This window comes from Chelmon rostratus, chromosome 5 (assembly GCF_017976325.1).
Source record: "Chelmon rostratus isolate fCheRos1 chromosome 5, fCheRos1.pri, whole genome shotgun sequence".
Taxonomy (NCBI): Eukaryota; Metazoa; Chordata; class Actinopteri; order Chaetodontiformes; family Chaetodontidae; genus Chelmon; species Chelmon rostratus.
In genome coordinates this window covers 7450153-7472723 of record NC_055662.1, presented here as the reverse complement: position 1 = coordinate 7472723, position 22571 = coordinate 7450153, and the positions used below count along the sequence as shown (strand labels likewise).

The 22571-nt window shown below is 44.2% G+C and overlaps 1 protein-coding gene across 4 annotated transcripts; it reads right to left on the bottom strand.

Moving 5' to 3' along the window:
- Positions 1-364: 364 nt before the first annotated feature.
- LOC121606743 (trichohyalin-like) lies at positions 365-21541 on the bottom strand. Of its 4 annotated transcripts, none has more exons than XM_041937250.1 (11): positions 21448-21541; positions 14043-14179; positions 11621-11806; positions 11207-11378; positions 10706-10885; positions 10453-10575; positions 10190-10323; positions 10063-10093; positions 9880-9979; positions 8532-8625; positions 365-8441 (listed from the first exon to the last, which is right to left on the bottom strand). In XM_041937250.1, the coding sequence occupies exons 2-11, from the start codon at positions 14175-14177 to the stop codon at positions 2538-2540; spliced, it is 7059 nt and encodes a 2352-aa protein (XP_041793184.1). In that variant the 5' UTR covers positions 14178-14179; positions 21448-21541; the 3' UTR covers positions 365-2537. The 4 variants fall into 4 exon arrangements, with proteins under 4 accessions (XP_041793184.1, XP_041793186.1, XP_041793187.1 ...); XM_041937252.1 differs by having other exon boundaries at positions 9880-9958; XM_041937253.1 differs by having other exon boundaries at positions 10274-10323.
- Between the last annotated feature and the right edge of the window lie 1030 nt (positions 21542-22571).

Sequence of the window (22571 nt, the reverse complement as noted above, 5' to 3'; positions counted from 1 at the left end):
AAAATTAATTCAACATCTTTTTGTTCAGGACCAAAGAAGCCAGAGAAGAGCCAGTGGCAGCATAATGCTGCTGAGTGATTTATGCTGTTATGTGCTGCAGCCACAGTGATGCTCATAAGGCAGTCGTGTCCCATTCATATTTTAAATGTACATTTGTGAACAGACCGTGGAACAGTGGCTTTTAATGACTGCTACTCTTCTGAGTGTTCTTTCCATTTCTGTACTGAAGTAAACTGAACCCTGAACAGCTTGAGCCTGGCTGTACCACAGGTAGACCAGTTTCCTGAGTGTGGATTCAGTGTTTTCTTCATGTTCTTGGCTGCTGTTCTGCCCCCAGAAAAAAACAATTTAACAACAGGTAAAATACCATCTTCGAAAATCTTTATTTGTCACAAAAAAAATAGGAATTTCAGTTACTTTACAGAGAAAGGTTAGTCCACATAAAACATTATTAAAAGAGAAATAAATGTAATGAATGACTTTAAATGACAAATACATTTGTAAAAGATCAGTTTGACATCACACAGCTAAATAAATGATGGTTCCAAGTACCAAATGATACAAACAACAAAATGAAGACTTGCTGATGACACAATATATAATGGTGACTAAATAATATCACATTATTAAAAACAACATTGACATGAGTGAGGACGTTGGTTACATGATGACTTGAGAAAACTGTCCTCTGTATGGGGTACAATGCTGAAGTTCACAAAGCTAGTTCAACGCATGTGAGGGGGTAACATGGCTTACATCCAGGGGTCTCCATGTTAAAATCTCTACATGTAAAATAGATATCAAAAAATAACTTTTTAATATTCAGACCTGAGTTCTGCTGATATTTGCAAATCAAGAACATGTTTTGGTGATACATTTTTATCAAAGCACACAAATTCTAAAACACACAAACATGTAAAGTTTCTGGATCCTTCCTAGAGGAAAAATTTGTTTGGGCATTTCTATGAAATTAAATACGACCAATTTATTTGTTTACACAGTTCCAATTGGATGCTGTTGCATATTTCTGAGTAAAAAACGACAACCTACAGTTGAGAGATTTGTCGACAGAATCATATCTCAAACGCAGAGAGACTGAAAACATTATATTCAGTCACTACATTACACAATGTAAGCTAGACATTCACATTTTTGAATCAATGAAATATAAGAAATTATTTACAATATAAAAATACTGAGTCATTATTTGTAAGAATTCTTACTAAAATGGAAATTATGGCTTTTTCATAAACAATCAAAAGCAATCAAATGTTGCCATATTAGATTTGTGTTCAGGCTTCAATGAACTCTGCTTTTGCTCAAGCCTGCATGTTTTTTCAAATAAAATGTGCAGCCTTATAACATGTTTCTTAGGTTTGGGTAGACCTAATACAGCTGTGGCACACTGCTGCCTTCAACATGTCTAAATATTATAAAGATCTTAACCTCCGTAGAACCTCTGCAGCCTCACATCCTTGTCTTCCAGTAATGAGGACTACAGTACAGTTCTACAGAAGGTCGACAGATGAGGATCATCAGATATCAGATGTTTAGAATAAAATAACAGAACTCTGGAAAGGTTTCTACGAGGCAATCGTGTTATCTTCCATCTCGACAAGCTGATAAGGAATGTGCTGCAGCAAAAGTGGAATCAGATTGAACCTGTTCGCTGGGCGACTGTTCAGCCTGTTGGCTGTGTTTTTTGGCCCATGCTGCGCCGTCATAGATCATCACAGAATCACAGCACCTGATGGTGGTGCAGCATTTACAGGAGTTTTCAGAGCACACCTGCGACAGGTGTGTGAATATTCTGGGTTTGTTCCAGTTCTAAGCTCTTTTAAAGCCACTTTGTGTAGAACGTGTAAGTCACTGTAGAGCCTTTGAAATGATGGCATAGCTGTTTGTGGACAAAGTAGTCAATCCTGGTGAGAACAGGTTCAGCTGTGAATGGGGCTTGCAGCCAAAGCTCAAGGTTTAATGTTAGAATTGTGGATATGGTGGATTTAAAGCTTGGCTATGCAACTGTCTCACAGCGGCCCCTGTGGTCACAAGCAACAGTAGCAGGATAATGCTATTCATCAGCTACTTATCTTTGGTAGGATCATGTGAAGCTCGAGCCTGTCCCAGCTCACACTGGGCAAGTAGACAGGTCTATCACAGGTTACAAGATCATGGGAAATGCATAAAGTAGTGTTACAGTGGAGAAGAGTCAGTGAGCTTACTTAATATCTGAAATATCTCATGCCAGGTAAGGCAGGGCAGTGTGCTGAATACAGAGAGGCTGGGGTCTAATGTTCAGTAAGAAACATTTCAAGAGCAACAATGTGGGATTCCTTCTTTCAAAAGCTCTATAGTCTCGCTTTAAATCAGGATGAGAAACATACCGTAGTTTGTCAGTCTACATTGTGAGCCTGCACACTACAGACACACCCCGACATGAAGCATTGGAAGGGTTTTTTGTTGCATTTTCCCAGTTTGGCGACTGCACACTACTTTATGCATTTTGTGTCAGCGTCGGTCACAGTATGGAGAACATCCTACACTCTGCTGTGACGCTTAGATTTGCGGGTCGGTGTTACCTCGGTGCCTCTTCTCTTGCGGGGACTTCTCCTCTGAGCTGTTTCCGGGCTCTTTTCTTCCTCAGAGAAAGATTCCTCTGGTTTTGGAAGGCGAGCGCTGCGGCGTCTGGATTTCGACAGGGGTGTTATTACTAGCGAAGGAATCGACCGCCCTCTTAAAACCCTCCTTCCAATCACTACAGGCTCTGCCTCTTCCTCTGACATATTCTGCTCATCTTCCTCATCCTCCTGACTCAAACCAGCTGTCTGTACCTCTTCATCTGAATCTAGGGCTAAAGTTAGGAGAGTCCCATTTTCACTAGTGCTCACAACAGCTCCCTTTAGCTCCGGTTCATCTGCAGAGTTTTCAGCTTTTATGTTGACTCTGTCCTCATCTGATTTCACTCCATCCTCTTCCTCCTTGTCGGTGGCTGCCTCAGACTCAACTCCCTCATCTTCCTCCACATCTTCCTTATAATCTACTCTTGGTCTTTTCCGTACGGATCTTCGGCTTGGATTTTGGATTTCTTCTGCTTTGTCTACGACAGCTTTTGCCCTCCTTCTGAGACTTCTGCCCTCTGCTACTGAGGATTTCACAGTTTCCTCTTCTTTACTTTCTGATGGCTCTTCCTCTGGTGATTCCATCTCTTCTGTTGCTGGTTCCTCACCAGCTGGCTCTACCGGCTCATCCACTCTGTCTCCTGTCAGATCGGCTGCCTCCTGAGCCTGGTCCTCTGCGGTGACTTCAGCTGGGGACCCTGCCTCCTGTCCAGCAGGTGGTGCTTCATCAGTTTCTGCTTCTTCCTCAGCATTTAGCTCTCCGTTTTCAGGTGACTCATCAGTCACTTGGTGGACTTCTTCTGGTTCCTCATACTGCTGCTGCCGACTCTCCACGTCTTCTTGGTCTGTCAGTCTTCTGGACCTTCGTGGAGGTGTGGCATGGGAAGTTTTTGTTTTGCTACTCAGTGTTCTTGTTGTCACAGCTTCCTCCTCTCTCACCACAGACTCATCTTCAACTAGTAACTCATCTTCAGCAACAGCAGAGTCAGATCCCACTTGTGTAGCAGCAGTAGAGGTTCCTAGGACTGTGGTTTCCTCTTCCTCAGCTGAGAGTGTCTCTTCTACTTTGACTGTGTCAGCGCGAGTCTCGTCCACAGCTGTTTCTTCTTCCTCTCCTTCAGTCTCTTCAGCAGGTGTAGGCTCTTCTTCTCCATCCTCTTCTGTCTCACACTGCCTGCGGGCCCTCTTGGATTTACGACTAGGTGTGGCAGAAGCAGACCTCCTCCCCTTCCTCGGAGCTCTTGTTCCTCCTGCTGGCTCATCTGTATCAGCACTGTCTTCCACCACTGCACCCTCTGGTTCATTTGCCTGCTCTTGGCTCTTTGTGGATTTGGATCTCGGTGTGGCTTTCACTGCCTTCCCACCACTTCTGAGAACTCTTGTTTCAACAACTGGTGCTTCTTCCTCATCAGGAACCTCTCCATCATCTGTGTTAGGTGTCTCTGCAGTACCTCCCCCAGCAGGAGTCTCTGAAACAGCAGACGGTTCCTCTTCCACTGTCTGTAGCTCTGTGAGCGATTCCTCTGCCACAACATCCGGCTCTGCAGCCTCTCCTTCCTGGGCTGCAGCTTCCTCAATCTTCTCATCTTGGTCTTCCTCTTTTTCTTTGGCTTCGTCCGGCACTGCTTTGGTTTCCTCCACTTGCATCTCTTCAGCTGGAGTAGCTTGATCTTCTTCCTCTTCCTCTGTCTCACACTGCATGCGGGCTCTTTTGGATTTTCGTCTCGGTGTGGAAGCAGCAGACCTTCTTCCCTTCCTCAGAACTCTTGTTTCAATAACTGGTGCTTCATCCTCCTCTGAAACGTCTTTTGCCTCGTCATCCTTAGCTGTCAGCAGTGTCTCTTGTGCACTTTCTCCAGCTGCAGATGTGGAGGCTGACTGTTCCCCCTCCACTGTAGTTTGTGTTGTGGCTGCTTCCTCTGTATCATCCGAGATCTTTCCTTCATCAGCACTTTGTCCAGTTGGAGCTTCTGCATCCTCATCTGCAGGTGTCTCAGTACTGCCTGCCTGTCCCTCCTCTAAAGCATCAGCTTCATCTGCCCCAGAATCTGCTTCCTCTACCTCTTCCTGGAGTTGCTTGTGTGTTGCTTTTGTTGTACATCTCTGTCCGACAGGGATAGACTTCCTTCCCCTCCTCAGAACTCTGACTTGAACTGCTGGTTCCTCTTCTGTATTTTCTGAACTTTCTTCCTTTTCTTCTTCACCCTTTTTCTGCCTGCCTCTGGCCATTTTGCGTCTAAGTGTGGCTTTGACTACTTGCTTTCTACGTGTCCGCGTTCTGGTTTCGGTGGTAGGTTCCTCCTCCTCCTCCTCCTTCTGCTCATCAACACCTTTAGCTTCATCTTCTTCAGCTGTCTCCTCACCTTTCCCCTCCCCTGTACCTTGTATTGTGACTGCATCTTCCACTTTCTCCTCCATCCCTTCCTCTTCAACTGCCACACTATCCGGCTCAGTTTTTTCTATTCCAACAGGGGATCCAGGGACATCCTCCTCTGCGATGGTTTCTTCCTCTTTCACCGTTTCTTGGCTCTGCTCTTCTTCTACCTCAGTAGCAGTCTTTTCTATAGAAACATCCTCCTCAACAGCTGCTGTTTCTTCCAGGACTTCATGATGGGTTTTTTTCAGGTCCACTAAAACCACAGTCACTCTTTGAAGATCAGAAAGCTGAGGTACCATTTTCTCGCTCTGCTGCTCCTCTGCTGAAGCTGCTGCCTCCGGTTCACTAGGTGTAAGTATAGCTGAGTCAGTGGCAGGTTTGGGTGGTGGTGTTTCAGTCTCTCCTTCTTGTACTAAATCATCTTCAGCAGCTGTCACTCCAGCTGTGTTCTCCTCCTCTTCAGTTACTGTCATGGTTCCTTCTTCTGACACTCCTCTTTCCATCTCTACAGTAACAGCTTCCTCCTTCTCCACCTCCATTTCATCCTCCCCTGAGGCTTTCCCCTCATCCCCTTCTTTTGGTGGCTCTTCAGTTGATACCAGCCCTGCTTCTTCCTCCTCTACCTCTGCTTCCTCAGCTGATTCCTGTGCTCCCTCTTCCGTTTTCTGGAGTTGTGTACGGTTTCTCCTTCCTCTTCTGCTTTTAGGTGGAGCTCTGGGTGTCTTTCCTCCACTTCTCAGACTTCTAGTTACAGCAACTGGTGGTAGTTCCACTTCCTCACCTCCCATGGCTGGCTTCCCTTCATCACATTCTTCACCTGAGGCCTCTTCCTCCCTTTCTGCAAATGTCTTGGATGTCGCTTCTGACTGCTCTTCCACTGCATCTTCCTCCACCACAGCTTTCCCTTCCTCCACATCTATTTCTGGCTCTAAACTTTCTTCTCTTTCAGAGGCATCTTCCTCTTCCTTCCTCTTCTCCTCAGTTTGTTCCTCTCTCTCTTTATCTGTCTTTTCTACAACTGCTTCCTTAACTGCCTCTTCTTCTTCTCCTGTTTCCTCCACACTTTCAGATTCCTCTGCTCCCTTTTGCTCTTGTTCCTGGATTTGTTTACGGGTTTGTCTGGGTTTGCCTGTCGGTGTGGCAGAGGCAGACATCCTCCCCCGTCTCAGTGTTCTTGTTGTCACTGCTGGTTCTTCTTCTTCACTGTCTTCTGCTTCGTGTTCACTCACTTGCTTTCTGCCTCTTGTTTTTTTGTGTCTTGGTGTTGCTGTGACTGTCTTTGGTCCACGTCTCAAAGCTCTGGTTTTGACTACTGCTTCTTCCTCTTCCAAGCTCATGGCCTCATCTGACTCGACTGACGGAGGATTCTCTTCAGCATCATCCACAACTGAGATGTCTTGCTTTGTATCTGCACATATCTCTGAAACTGCAGACTCCTCCACTGAAACTGTTACTGTGACGGCATCCTTTGCCACAGCATCCACTTCTCCTTCGACCTCAACAGTGCCTGTTTCTGCTTTATCCACCTTCTTTTCAGTAATAACCTCATCTATGTTGTCTTCCTCTTGTCTCATAAGCCGTCTCATCTTTCTTCCACTTCTAAGAACTCTTGTTTCAATAAATGGTACTTCCTCTGCTTCACCCTTTTCCCCTTCCACATTGGCAGATTCTTCCTTTTCTTTATCACAACTGTCTGCTTCAAGCTCTTCCATCTCAACAGTCTCTTCCTCTGCAGCTGCATCTACAGATTTTTCTGTACTGTTTTCCTGTTTCCCTCCATCCTCCTCTTCCAACACCAGCATTTCTGGCTCTGGTGTTTGTTCTTCAGCAACACAGCTGGAAACATCCTTCTCTTCTTCTGCTATCAGCTCCACCTGTTCCCCTTCTGGAGCAGCACACTCCCCATCAGCTGGTGTTTCTTCTGCCTCCTTCATACTTACATCATCACAGGTTGTTTTTAGGTCCACCAAGACGACAGTGGCTTCCTGGAGTTTGGAGATTTCAGAGCCAGTGTCCTTTTCCTGAGGATCTTCAGCCATTGGCAAGACAGCCTGATCTTGACTTTCATCAGGTATTTCTGTTGAAGTAGCAGCAACACTGTCAGGCTCTCGTATCATGTCATCTGCTTCTTCTTCCTTATCTGCTTTCATCACTGATACTTCCTCTGTCTCTCCCCCAGTCTCCTTGTCTTCCTGGACTTCCATGCACTCCTCCACGTTCACCTCAGGCAAAAGTGCACCACCCTCTGGCTCTGGAATTGATAGCTCATCTTCTGTTTTCTCGTCAGTCACCTCTTGTCCCGCCTTGTGCTGTTCCCCCATCTCTTTGTCTGCTGCTTTTTCATCTGCTTTCTCTTCACTAGTAGAATCTCCTGCTCCCAGGCCAGCATCATCTGTGTGCTCCTCCTCTTGTTTCTGATGGATTTCGCTTTGTTTTGTTGGCTTAGGAGTGACTTTACGCCTGCCTCTCAGAGCTCTCTTCTGTACAACAGGGGGCTCCTCTATCTCATCATCAGACACCTCTTGTTTATCCTGCATCACCTCCTCACCCTTCTGTTCTTTCTCAGATTCTTCTGTTACCTTTTCTTCTGTAAGAGTCTCTGCTGAATTCTCCCTCAGTGCAGTGTCTTCGGCTTCAGGCTCCTCTTGTTTCGCTGTCTCCTCTTCACTTGGTAGCTGTTCATCTTCCAGGTGTTGTTTTTCTTCTTCTTCTTCAAATTCCTCCACTATTTCATCTGTAGCAACTTCGTCCTCCTCTGCCATTTCATCAACCTCTTTCTCTAATTCTTCATAAACTCTCTGGGTGTTGCGTGTATATTTGCGTTTGGGTGTGGGGGTGCTCGTAACAGTTCTTCTTCTCAGAACTCTACGTCCATCCTGGGCTGGCGTTTCCTCTTTGGCCCCCTCCTCTGGCTTTCTGTGTCGCTCAGATCTCCGCCTGGGGGTTTCACTCTGTATAGTTTTTATGGCCTTTACAACAGTTCTTCCTGTTTTTCCAGCCTCACCATCCTGTGATGTTGCATGTGTTGACAGACTTAACTCATGTTGTGGAACTATTTCTTCTGATTTTTCATCAGCGTGCTCAATTTGAGTCCCCTCTTCCATTTTGTTCAGAGTTTCTGCCTCCTTGTGTACCTCTAACACTTCTTCAGAAACTACCAGCACTGCGGTGTCTTCCACCTGACACTCTTCCTCTGCTTCCTCAATTTCTGATGCCACATTCTCAACTGTTATCCCTGAGTCATGGGAGGTGGCGTTCAGATCCTGCATGACATCATCATCTACTTGTGGCTCTTCAGGGGTAGGTGCTGATGTGACATCCACTTCTTCTAGTTCTTGTGTGACTAGCACTGTGGCTGGTTTGTCCGACATCATAGCTGCTTCCTCTTTAGATGCAGCATCAGCTACATTCTCTTCGTTTCCTTCATGGGCCACACTGAACACGACCTAAAAATAGACACAGAAAACTGACTCACAAACAAGTTTCTGTACTGGTCATGTAGATAAACATGCAAATTAGTATCTGCATATACAAACCTCAGTCTGCACCAATTCAGAGACATGTACTTCTGTCTTCTGTTGTGCAGAAACTTGTTCCTCTCTGGGGGTTTCTGCTTCAATATCCTCAATTCTAAAAGATGTTGGATATCACTTGTTAATTTTAAACATTATGCGATGTAAACCCACCATGATGTCACCCACTGGTTTGTGGACTACCGTTTTGAAGCCTCAAGTTTGACATTTTTTGGAGTAGGACGTGACCATATGTGGACGAGAGGGTGGAGCTGCCAAGGATACTCATTGTTACACCTCTATCCTGAAAGGATCTGACAGACAATCTCAGAACATGCCATGGCAGCAACTTGTAAATCACAAGACAACCATGCTATATTGACTATTTTACTATAAATGGACCATAATTTACTAAATGAATATCATGCTATATTGAAGAAGACCATAAATTCATTAGGAAAATCTTTACTCAGGTAAAATTAAGCGAGAAGTAGCATCATTTTCTCATACAGTCAAAATCCTTTTTGCAGCCAGTTGCCTGCTGGCCATTAGAAAGAAAGCAGGTTTAAGGCACTTCCACTTAGGCCTCACTTTTCAGACCCAGAAGTTCCATCCACTATCTGTACTGCCTATTGTAAGTATGAGTTGTGTGATGACCCAGAGCTGATGGTTTACAAGAAGATGGTAAAAATCAACCACTCAAAATTGGATTCTGACAAGATGCCTTCTTGCCAAAACAACCATGACAGCTAGTGAACTTCTTGCTTTCCTCTTAATTGTATTTGTAATTGGGGCAGGATGGCACACTGTAAACCTTCAAATCATGTCTCAAAATGACCTCAAACTACAAAACTAGCTCTAAGGGAAGCAGACAAGGCTGATTGACACGAAGGGCAGCGTGATGCCGGATAGCATGAGGCAGGGCAGGAGAGACGCTTAGAACTGAACTATGAGCAGTACGCACAAATTTTTACTTTCTGACAGTGTGGAAATCTGATGTTTTCACATCACAGATGACAAAGAAAGGCATTCAAACGTGAGTCTTACTAGTAAACCATGCTGAGACTCATTGGCTAATAGCGTAATTATTATTATAGTTGTAATTTTGCCTAAAGCCCATCATTTGCTGTTTGAAGAAAAATAATTCTGTTTATAATTGTGTCACATCATTTACTGATCAGAATGACTGATGAATATGTTTCATGATTTAGCAGTTGTGAATTACCTTTATAACGCACTGATCTACTCTACAGCGATACTATTTTATTTCCAGGAACCCAAATCATTTTTCTTCACTTCAGCTGTGTAAACAAAGTCTGTCTTAAAGCAATATTCACATTAAGTATAATTACATGATTTCATTCATACGGACCTGATAACTTTTTCTGACTTGTCCTCTGTGATCTTTTCACCCGTGTTCATTCGATTTGAGCCACCACTCCTACCCCGTGCTGCAACAGGCAATTCAGCCTCTGAAATAGTGACGATTGTTACAACGTACATTAATACATTAAAAAACGTTTACAATGTAGATGTAAGACGCTAAAATGCTCACCTTTGGTAGCTCTCAGTACTGTCACTTCCTCCTATAAGTCAAAATCACAGGGATTTTCATTAGTTGTAGAAACAATTTGTTTCTCAAATAAATGTTTTTCAAACTGGAATAAATTATAATAATGTACCACAATTTCAACTGTGCATTCCATCGATTCAGTTTCTTTTATTTGTGTGGTCACTGCCTCCATCACCACATCCTTTTCAGTCACCTCAGTAATCACAAGCGATTCCTCTGTGAATGAGAGACTCTTGGACACTGCTGAGAGACAGAACATTTGTCAAATGATTGAAAATACAGTCTTTACGGTGTCAAATCTTTGGTGATATACTGTCCCAATATATCAATAAATCGGTCTAGCGCTACAGTGTAACTTGTGGTATATCTTACCGCTCAGACCCATGGCCTGGATCTTGCTGGAGATATTGGTCCTCTGGTTGGGCCCACCTATACTCTCTACCTCCCACAGCAGGTCTGTGTCTCCTGGGTACTGAGACAGGTACTTCTCACACACTGGGAACAAAAAGGAGTGCATTGAACTTACAGTGATCTGCTGCTTTAGGTTCTATGAAGCAGCAGCACAAACACTGCTGACTGTGAGAAATCAGTCAATGTGGTGGGGCTGCAGGGTGGACTCGTGTACCTTTATACATGGATTTTGTGAGGGGGTACCTCAACCCCAAATTGTCTTCTTTGAAGCTGAGCACAAAGTCCTTCAGCATCTGGAGGCCAAAGCCTTTACCACGCTGACATTTCCTGACAAACAAGGAGTCCATCACAGGGAGCTGATAGCGTCTGGTTGAATAAGAACTGCATAAGCTGCCTAGAAAGAAAACAAAACATAAAAATACTCCTGAGGACACTGTCAGAAAGGAATGAACCAATAATTGATCAAACATGGACTAAACCAGGTCTTATACTGATACAAACTGCTCAGCAGTCTCAAACATCACACAGTGGTTGAAACAACTGAGCGGACATCATTTACGACATCAGCACAGATGGCTAGTTTGAAAATTTTCAGAGACATTTCTCAAAAATGTGGCTGTTCTTCGTAATAGATACCAACAGAAGCAAACTACAAACCGACGATAACAAGAAACCAGATGAGGTGTACCTAGAGAGATAAATGCATTCAAATTACCCGAGGGCTTGGCTGAGTAGAAGCCAACAGCCTCTCCATTATTCCAGAGGATTTTTGCGTAATCGTTCTCTCCATGGCAGAGGAAGGGAAGCTCGGCAGAGCTCATCTCTTTGGCTCTATAGATGACACGATTAAGGATGTATAAAACTATTCTCTCTCCTACTGTCTGCACCTGAGGAACACACACACACAAAAAAGACATGTGATTCTTTATATAATATTACCCTGCCACATGTAAGTTTGAATTTGTGTGACATTGGCAACAAAAGGTTTGTCAAAGCAATGTTTCTACTAGATTGGTTTAAAAGAAGACACACACAGACTCACAGAAGGATGCCCTGTTATCAGCAGCAATGTCAAACAGTTCCATTTAGGAAGTGATCGTGAGTATTAAAATGTAGGACCTCCTCATACCTCCACAGCTCCATCTCGAGCAATGTCCGCCGTCTTGAGAATGTCGTCCACTGTCCACCACTGGCCCAGCAGGTACAGAGCCACAGCGGTCAGTGGGTCACTGGGAGAGAAGAGGGCCAGGATCTTCTCTTTATCACTGGATCCATACAGAGGGACTAAGCCCACACTGGTACTGCTTATGGTGACCTGAGGACAGACAGACAACTCAGTCTTCAACCACACCACAGTCCATGTGTTTGATTCCAGTGAATCATTTCCAGAGAGAAACATGTTGTCTTCACTTAGAGACTACTTTTCCAGAGGAGCACAGAGGACTGATGGAGAGCTTCATCACATGGTGCAACATCACCTGAAGCTCAATATCAGCAGAACCAATGAGCTTGTGGTGGCCGATAATGCTTTGAATATGGATGTTGCTGCAAAGAAGCTACAAACTGAAAAACATGGATGCTTCACACACATCTTCAACCCAGCAGCACAGAAGATCTCTACAATCAGCATAGTTTTAGGGTGGAGACCCAAGATTAGTGTCATCAATTCAGTATCTGACCAAATGTGAAATCTGGTCACAATCTGTCTTTTGTTCCTGAGTTATGATGTTCAATAATGGCCAGAAAAGTGTTTTTGCACAACATTATTGAATGAATCAGTTCATTCTTGAGTCCAGAAATTCCCTCCCGGCATTGCTGAGATATTGCATTCACGAGAATAGGAAGGACAGATGTCTGGATGTACGGACAGACAACCGAAAACATAATGCATCCAGTCATGACTGTCAAATAATAATATAAGATTTAGAATCATTATTGAAGATGATAATCAGAGAGAGGGCCATGACTTTTAGGAAGTGTTTTAATGCATTGTACTGTAGTACAGTGGTTCCCAAACACCCCCCTTCAAAAACAGTAACAAAACAAAACTTGTTGCAACATAAGCTGCGTTTCCATTACAGTTGTTCGCAAAATAAAAGCGATATTTCTGAAATTTCAGCAAAGTTCGAATGCGACTTGCAGGTGTTTCCATTGAACAGTGTTTTGCGAACCAGCCAAAATTTTCGTAAGTTCTCGGACGTCCCGCGAGATGTGTGTGCATGCTGTGCGTCGGTAAAACTTAACACAAAGCCCTATAATTAAAAAGCACATGCTGAAGGTGAAATAAAGAAATTATCTGTTGACGTAGAGTGATCACTGATTTTAATGGCCTATTATTTATCACTTTGTTATTACGCGAGGCTCGCTCTGACAGCGTCAACTCGCTCTGACAGCGTCAGCTCGCTCTGACAGCGTCAGCTCGCGCCGGCGGAGCAGCAGCAGAATACAGGACTGTGAATTACTGAAGTGTCCTTTGAACACACTTTCTATCAGCAATTATGTGTAAATATTAAAGTTAACGGCGTGCACGCGTGTCTCCCACATAGCTGAGGTGCACACACTCATCACAAGTTCATCTCACGATTCATGAAAACGGAATGATTAGATTTTGCAAAGTGCACATTATTATTGAGATCCAGAAAACATACAAACACTACAAAATTGACAAGACGTTATATCTGACTGCATGCGGCCGTCCCGAAAGTGGGAGTCTGCTGACCTCGGAGACGTGTAAATTCGAAAAAAGTGTTTCCATTACACTTTCGCGATACACCTAAATATCGACACGGCTGAAAAACCACCTCATGAGAGCGTAAAAATGTTTTTGCGATATTTGAGAGGATTTTCGAAAATTTAGGTGTTTCCATTACCATTTTTTTTAATGCGATATTTAGGATTTGCGCATTTCTAGGGGCAATGGAAACGCAGCAAGCTGGAGTCACAACCCAATACAAGTGTTACCTACTTTTAAATGAGTTTAAATTAATGAGAACACCTGCATTAAAAAATAAAACTAGTTACTTGTTCTAAACTTTAAAACTCCCATAAAAAACACCTACACACAGAAGCTGGCCTAACACTGAACTACTACACCTGTGCAGGTGCATTTGTTTTAGCTGAATTCTGTGTCATTAACTGAAATCACAAACATCTCCCAGTCTGAGCCAGTGAACAGTGCGGCATGTGGAAAGTCACAAGCAGCCATTATGCCACTGCAACCATGTAAATTTAGATGTTGTTTCTGGCGTAACACAACTGCTTGGACTTGTAGTGTAAGCTATAGCAGCATATCAGTCTATCCACAAATGCAACACAGTAGCCACATTTCCTCTCTGATCTGTAATCTTTCAAGGATTTTGAGTCCTAGCTGAACCTCCACTGTGATTCCCACAGTAGAACCAGTTCTGATCTCTGGTCCCAACAATTTGACACACTACTTTTAAGGCACTAAATTCTGTTCTTGGTGAGTTTTGGGGCCCTAAATGGCCAGACACATATGAGCGAGGACAGCCCCGATCGCCACAGATGCCCTGTGTGTGGTGTTATTTTACCTGGGTGGAGTCGGAGAGGGTGAGATGTTCAGGATTATCAGGGTTGCTGAAGAGGAGGTCGTGCATGTAGTCGTGGGCCACCTGCTCCAGCTCTGCCTGGCTAACATCAGCCAGGAGATCCACGGGGAACGTCATCCCTACACAACAGACAGCAGTGAGAAGAAGCAGTGTTCAGGCCCTCAAAACCAACAAAAGTAGCAAAAACAGTTAGGGGTGGGCGGTATGGCCAAGATCTTCTATCGTGGTATATGTAATTTTATATCACAGTAATGGTAAATATCAAGGTATAGTCATTGTTCTATGAACGTTTCAACAGTAGTCTCGAACGGACAAACCAAACGCCAGCTCTGCAGAGGCCCTTATGCACTTTTTGTGGCCACCATAGGGGAGGTGAGGCGAGGGGTCAATCTGAAATGTCCCCCCTAGATGCGCTGAATCCTTCACACTGGACCTTTGCTACAGATATGGGCGGCTCTCAGTGTTTTTAAAAGGGGGGAGGCCCGGCCGCTAACACAGTCTGGGCTGTGGGTGTGCTAACCCAGCCTGTTAAAAAGTGTAGCTGTTGCTGTAAATGAAAAGTTGCTGTATTACTTTAAGCATGAAGTATTTGTTAAACTTGATAGAGAAGACATGCATCGAACACAGGGACGGAAGAGGAGAGCTCCGTCTCCAACAGTCCGCCGCCCTGTAACGTTGCCTCCACAGCAAACCTCTGGTTCCACCGGAAACACTGTGCTCTTATACAAGCCCTTATACAAGCTCTTATGTTTCATGAATAACTAGGAAGCTGGGATGTCCTGAGCCAATCACAGGGTCTGTACCAAGCTGATTCAAATAAGTCAACCACTGAATGCAAAGCACGCCAGCTACAGAATACCCCACAGTGCCCTGTTAAAACATTGGACGTAATGTACAGCTGTGTATAAAACTTAATTTTAAAAGTAAGCTATTGAAATGAGACAACCTTATGATGTATTCAGTCCCGAAATGGGGGCAGTGTTCAATGTTTCTGGTTGACTTCTACAGTTTTAGGGAACAGATGACAGAAAAAAACAACAACAACACATTTTTCGTGCAAATTGTGTCTTTTGAAAAAAGAAAAGCACAAAAAAGAGATCAAGTTCATATTTTTCCAAAAGGTGCAGCCCGTGTTTCTATGTGGGATAAACTTGACCTTGACAGGTGGTGGCAGTAACCTGATCCAATCCACCTGCTACACCGAATCCCAGATAATCCTCAGTGATCTCTATTGAGACTAATAAACTGTGATCGTTACCTTATTAAGTGAGCTTTAGTTTGGATAAGAAGCTAACTAGTTTCTTCCCACAATTTCTTTTAATTATTATTATTCTTGGAGTGAAAGTGCGGGCAGAACCGTTTTGATGGATTGCCACCTGAAACTAACGTAGTTAATCTGTCAAAACATTTGCCTCTGATGTGAAGTCAATTAAAATCCAGTTTATGGCTTTTATAACCAAACTAAAACCTGCCAGGGGGCTCACAACAGGCAGCCACATGCAGAGAAAAAACAGTCTGTTCCAAGTCAGCAGCAATGTTTTTTTCAGCGGGAGTAAATACAGACAACACCCAGCTCACAGTGTACCAACAAGTGCCCCCAACACCGCTTACCCCCCACCTACAATACTGTCCTTTCATGCCTTCCCTGGAGATCTGACAACCATTCACAACTCTAATGATAGTTACAACAGCCAGGAGCACTAACAAACCAACAAACCCCACAGAGGTTAAATACCTGGGATCAGTCAGAGCTGAAGAAGCCCCTGAATGAGAGCCCAAATGTTTTCAAGTATGTAAGACCAAGTCCAGTGGGCCTAGATTCAACCCCCTTCTGGACAACCATGACCCGGAGGACTGAGACAACATATGAGCAGCTGTGGCTCAGGAGGAACAGCAGCTCATCCACCAATCAGATGGTTGGTAGTTCGATCTCCGGTCCAGTCTGAGCGGCCAAAAGCGCTATATACATGCAGTAAATGTACCATACAGGCAGACTATTATAGAAAATGTATAGTAGAATAGGGCGATCATTTTGGTCCTCATATCGTCCCATCATGGCTAGTGCTACACCAGAAATATCTCTGAATGCACAGTATGGTGAAGTTTCTAGAGATGATTTTTATAATGTCTTAGTTCTGATTGTATGTTGTACGAAAAAACAATTATTAATCATCTCTTCAACTGTAAAGTTCTAAAAATCATGCTGGTTTGAAATTAAGTGCATGACTAAATTAGAGACTGGCTTTATCAAACAGAACTTATTTAGATCATTTTAGTGAGCATAAGACTGAATGAATGTACACACACTAACAGTCATGCTGTGCGGTGACACGAGGCCTGTCATTTCCAATTGGTTAAGCTGCACGCATCCACAGTGATTTACTACTGATTCAAGCACAGAGTTAGCTGTCAGCTGTGTTTGCTTTGAGCCTGTGCCACGTTCAGCGCGCCTGCACAGGACTTCACATTTGCCAATCAGCTTGCACCAACAAGTCATTTAACAGTTTTTGTGAGATGAAATACTTTGGGCAGCGTTTCAGTAGCTGAACATACAAAACACAGTAACCATTAGTCCCATGGCTGTGACTGTGGCATGTTCATGAACTGTGAAGGGCCACATATCCTCAACAACTATGTTAAAGCTGGATTCCAACTTAACAGATTCCCTTAAATCACCTATAGTGTCTTACTGTATAACTCAATCCTGCTATAATCAATGATGTGTAAAAAGCAAACAAACCAGAAACAAGCTTGACCACCTTGCCACCCCCCTGACACAAACAAATTTTGAATCCATGACTGCAGGGTAGTGTAGAATTATGTAAAACTAACCAACTGTCCTGTCAGTCACAGGACATTGTAGTATGAGGGTTAACAGCTCCAGGGTGGCGCTGGGGGAACGGATGGTAAACAGGAGGTGCTTGATTATTTTCCACACATACTCACGCACCCTCTTCTACACACAAGCTCATTCAGAAGGCTTCAACAGCTGTCTGCTCACACAAGCTTGACAGGAATACATGCATGAACACAGGGTCTAACTGAGACCGTCACTCTATATTTTGCTCAATTTTCCTGTTCAGACTCGGAACCCTCTCAGCTAGAAACACTCGTCGACATAGCAAGCATATTTAAGTGTGACTGCAGAATGTGAGCTGTTTCAACTTTTCATAAGGTCACTGCAGGAAGAAAAATCTGAAGAATTTGTCTAACACGGCAACAACGAAGGTCAAATACCTGGTTGTAGCCTCGAGTGGCTGTGTGGGAAGCCAGTGTGGGATCATGGCCTTGGCAATGGACACATGGCTGACAGACTGATGCACATAAAGGAGAGACCATTAAAATGTATAGAAAAGGGGGGACATGCAAAACCATCAAGTAAAACGACTTTGTCCACGCTATCCGCCATGTTGAATCTCTAAGGTCTGGTTGATCTGGTGCTTTAGCGGTGATGTGCATGGAATCATGGGTGCACAACAACAATCAGAGGTGACCTTATGAAAGCGGTCTGGTGTGAGAGCCTTGAACGCAAATTGATTATTGTGAGTATATATAAGTAGCACAAGATGGGAATTTGGGTTGAAACTTCCCTCTAGCCTTACATCTCTTTAACACACACTGACCAACGCAAAACTCCCTCACCAGGAGTGTGTGTCAGCTCACACACACTCCTGCTGATAAAAAAAAATATCTCTTTCTTTATTTGTACAAAGCTTTATAACTCTAGTTGAGATTTGATGATTTAGTGTGAGCTACCTGCAGGACCAGTTTCCTGAGCATGCAAACTAACACCAGAGAAGATGTCAATGCCTTCACATTACTGCCAACAACATCAAAACAACCTGGAGGCAGAGAGTGTTTTCTTTTAACAGCTCCTGCTGAAATTAACCCATTGTTTCCTGTTACTCTGTGCCTCAGTGTCAAGTGTAACTTCCATGGACAAATATTGAGTTAGTACAGAAACCTCATGTAGTCCTTTCACATTACTGATTTTTTAAGGATGATCCAGGGACTATACAGTACATATTCCATGAAATGTCATAGCCTTTGAACAAAGACCCCGACCAGCTACTGCAAGCTATGGTGTTTAATTTGAAGCTGCATCCATTCCCAAAACATTATGCAACTTACTGTACTGTCCCCGACCTCACCATTTCTCCCAACAGCACACTCACACAGTGTCACTGAACATCACCAGTCAGGCAGAACGTCCCATTTGTGTTTGTTATGTTTGTGTGTGTGTGTGTGTGTGTGTCCGTCCCAGCTAACCACTCCCTTGAGGCAGGGAGTGTGAATACCACAGATCCATCCATAAACCAATCAGACTCTACACTCCTGTCCTCTGCTATCCACTACGCAGTATGGACAGTTTGTCTCTTAGTCCACATTTCAAAGCGCACTGAGGTGATGAAAGCAGTCTGTGCAGTTTTAGGTGAATGGGTGATTCTTCCTGACAATAATTCCATAACTTCATCTACAGCTACCAGTGGTTGTAGGGTGTACTGCACAAAGGCCTTATCTGTCAGCTCATTAAAACCTGCAGCACCAGCAGCAGGTATTTATATGCATGCTTGCCAACAGCATTTACGGTCTGTACAGTGCCACGCAATTACACAGGCTTCAAATATTGACAGTACCTTAATTAATTCTTATGACACCGTTCCAACCTCTAGCAAAATAAGTGCCCAACCTTCAGTAGTTTTTGACACAGCCGACAGGTGGTCTATTCTGCACGAATACAATTTTATACTGTGATTGTTGGTAATTCACGATTTTTCTGTTTTTAACCATAATTCATGTATATCGTGAGAATTTGACTCTTTATGGGTCAGAAATATCAAATCACCTGCAGGTCTGCCAGGGAAGTTTAATGTGAATTCAATTTATAGACTTGGATGACAACGACCAAATTTATTCAATGAAAAAGCAACACAGGCTGCATGTACAGACCCACATCAATTATGTATGTCATCATACTGTCCCCTGTCCTGCTATGTCTCCCACTGACACCCACAAACACACTGTCACTGAGCATCACCAGCAAAGCAGAAAGTCCAGACTGTCTTTTGTGCGAGTGAGGGAGAGAGAAAACAAACCTGGCAGCTGACTGTGTGTGTGTGTGTGTGTGTGTGTGTGTGTGTGTGTGTGTGTGTGTGTGTGTGTGTGTGTGTGTGTGTGTGTGTGCAGATGCATGCATGACCCTCGTGAAAGCAGGCCCAGTGCTCCCTCAGGGGAAGGGAGTAGTGAATACCACACATGCATCTATAAACTAGACAATTCACTTGCTTTCTCTTAAACCAGTCCCGTCGGGCACCATGCCTAAGACTCAACGCCTGGCCTCGAATGTTGTTAAAAAAAAAACAAGATTGTGCAACCTTTCTGTGACTGCCGGAAGAAACTGGTGGCAAAGTGGCAGCAAAGCCACCATCACTGGCAGGAACGTCTAATTAAAATCCAATAACAACTATGGAGCTATGCACCATATTTACCATGTTGCACTTAACAAACCTCTTCGGCGAAAATAGCTCCTGCAGGCTTCAAATCCATTATCTCTTGTGACTACAAGGCTATCTTGTAATCATGTGTGAATGTTCCCCTGTCAGATTATTATGAGGTTTTCCTGTTCTTCCCATTCTGCAGGCAGGACATGGATGCTGCATTAGCCTAGCCAAACACAAACGCAAAGTCAAACATTTGCATTCTACAGCCCGACACCTTCTGCTGGGGACTTTGACAGCCCTGATGTCAGAAATGCTGTGACAAAATAAAGGTGGACATCTTGAAATATGAAGATCCTCGGTCATTCGAGTCACGGTTATCTAATGAGGACTGAATCAGGGGCTACTGGACTTGTCATAGAGACTTGAAAATGTTTCCCCTCTCATCGAAGGGGCTTCTTAACTCCTAACTGGATGCACAGACTTGTTTATCGAGGAAACTAAACAGTGAGCAAAGACATGGCTCGACACAGGAGGGCCAACTCCTCGGGTCAACACTCAGCCGTCTACAACACCTGAGAGATAAGGGACGCTCACTCCAGGGGAGGAGGTCTACAACACCACGTTCCCCCACCTACAATACTGTCCTTTCACACCTTCCCTGGAGACATTTTCTCTGACAGCCTCAACAACTGATGTTCACACAGCCGGCCACACCCAAGTGCTTTCAGTTTTAACAGAGGTGAATATCTGGGACTTACAGCTGATGAGGTGAAACCTACAACAAGTCCAGCTGCCCCTGATTCAGCCCTGGCTGGTTTCTGACTTGTTTGCCTCTGACAGACACAGAGGGACAAAAAGTTTTTTTTAAAAAGTGACTTTTGGTACATGTTCAGACAGCAGGAGCTACATCTGAGCAGGATACACTGCACGGCCTATTCTTACAGTCTGCAAACGTTCAAAGCAGATAACCCCATGCGATTAAAGACTCTGGTGGAAACGCCTGAATGAAGAGGGGTCGCTCGAACTGAAGACAGCCTGGAAAACGAGAGCGCGGCGAGCTGCGCTGCTGCGCAAAATGCTGAGTGGGCACTTTCTCCTTTCATTAACGCACAAAGCGTCCAACAAGCGGCAGAACTGAGAGACTAATGAGGGCAAATACAGTCCGACTGTCTGAAAGCGTGCTAAAGTAAAGGAGAACAACGAGTTCCAAAGCCACAGCGCGCGCGCGTGTGTGTGGACTGGGGGAGGGGGGCGTGTGCTCTCTCTGCGCGCTGCAAGTGATGGTGACTCCAACTGTGTCCCAACAGCAGGAGCAGCGAACAGGACAGCAAAACTTTCCTTTTCCAGACGTGCAAACTCACAAGAGAAACTCTCTGAGCACTCAGCTCTTTGCAAGTCTGCTCTGTGTTCTTTAAAAGCATGTAAAAACATATTTACACCAGTGATTTCAACAAGTTGGTCTGAGTGTGAGACATATACTCCAAAACCAAGCAAATTAAAATGAGTGCGCCTCAAATCACAGCCCATTATTGGATACCAATGAGCTGCTATACTTAAATTACAGCTTGCAGACAGCGCTGTGTAACTTTGTAGGGAGCTGTGGAAAAGTATAGAGCAGCAGCTTCACCTTCGGACAGGCTGGTAGAAAGCAGAACATTTTGTTCCCAGTAAAAACCAGCCTACATGCCCGTGCGGAGCGCGTCGCCTCCAGCGGGCCGCGGCAGCCGCGACTCCCGCTGCTGTCTGCGGGAGGACTGCGAGTCCTGGCGATAGTCTGGATTTAATGCCTGCCTGCTTTCCACCCCAGCAGATGCCGCGGCCGTCCTCGTTTCTGCCTCTAATTCCATAAGTGCGCCAACAAGATACCCAGTGAGCAGCACGCACACACGCACACACACACACAGCAGCGTGGACACACACACGCGCGCGCGCGCGCGCGCACTCACCTCCGCTCTTCACTGAAAACCTTCGATTTCCTCCAAAACTCTCCTTTTCAATTTAAATTCCGTAAACACGCGTTGGGTTTATTATGTTGCGAGGTGCGACGCTCTGCGCATGCTCGGCTCAGGCCACCAATCCCGTGCAGCCGCCTTATATAACTAAACTATTATCCAATCTAACCCCCCTGTAACCCAAAAGTCACCGAGGGCGCTTTAAAACGGGCCGTGGTCCCGCACAGAGGCGACCGTATCACACCAGCATCTCAAAAAGTGTCCTGAGCTTTATAATCTGATAACCATGTTTACATCCTCATGTTGTGTGGACAAAGTTTTTTCAAAGCCACAGTTTCCAACGATAGCAGGCATGGCGGCTAAATACTCTGTAGTTGACGTGGAGTTTTAATATTTCATTGTGTAGACAGGGATCAAACAGAGTCACGTAAATGATGCAACATGTGATGCTGTCATACAGAATGGATTTTTATAGATCCAGATAAACTGAATCGCAATCATATGTAGCATTAACGTTATAATTTCTTCAGTGTCATAGTCTAAGAGTAAGACATCTTTCTCATAAGGAGTTTGTGTTGTTTAAGGAGTTCAGTGTCTAAAAGTGCACATTACTGTAACTCACAGCTGAAGTAACACAAAGGTGAAAAGAGTGAACTGTGAACCGTCACACTGTGGTGGAGGAAGTAGGAAGAAGATAGTTATTGGTAAAAGTGCCAAAAAAATAAATGTTAAAACGAATGATTTCAAGCCAGGGACATGCAGTCAAAGTCCTACTGAAATCCTACTTTTCAGCAAAAAGGATGAAAAGCTGAAGTACTGATGACGCAGCATCAACATGTAAGAAATTAGGGAAGGTGTAGCTCATGAGAGCTATTTAACATATCTGTGACAGTGCATCATGTTTAAGCTCATGTTAATGTGCAAAGTGACTAGTAACTCTGCATCTGTGGAATAAAAAGTTCAATATCTCCATTTGAAATTCTACAAATGCTGTCACGTCATTTTGAACCTTTTCAGTTGGCTTGAACTTACTTTTAAGTAAGCGACCCAAGGCTTTAGTATGTACTTAGAAAGAATATATTGACTGAGATGCAAATTTGATGGAAGATGACGAGGCG

Bases quoted from the DNA above. Each gene is read 5' to 3' on its own strand.
- LOC121606743 (XM_041937250.1), bottom strand. From the start codon at position 14,177: ATGACGTTCCCCGTGGATCTCCTGGCTGATGTTAGCCAGGCAGAGCTG. The intron at 10,886-11,206 runs GTAATTTGAATG...TTTTCTTTCTAG, and splicing joins CTACTCAGCCAAGCCCTCGG to GCAGCTTATGCAGTTCTTAT. The intron at 8,442-8,531 runs GTTTGTATATGC...GTCTATTTTTAG, and splicing joins CTGAATTGGTGCAGACTGAG to GTCGTGTTCAGTGTGGCCCA.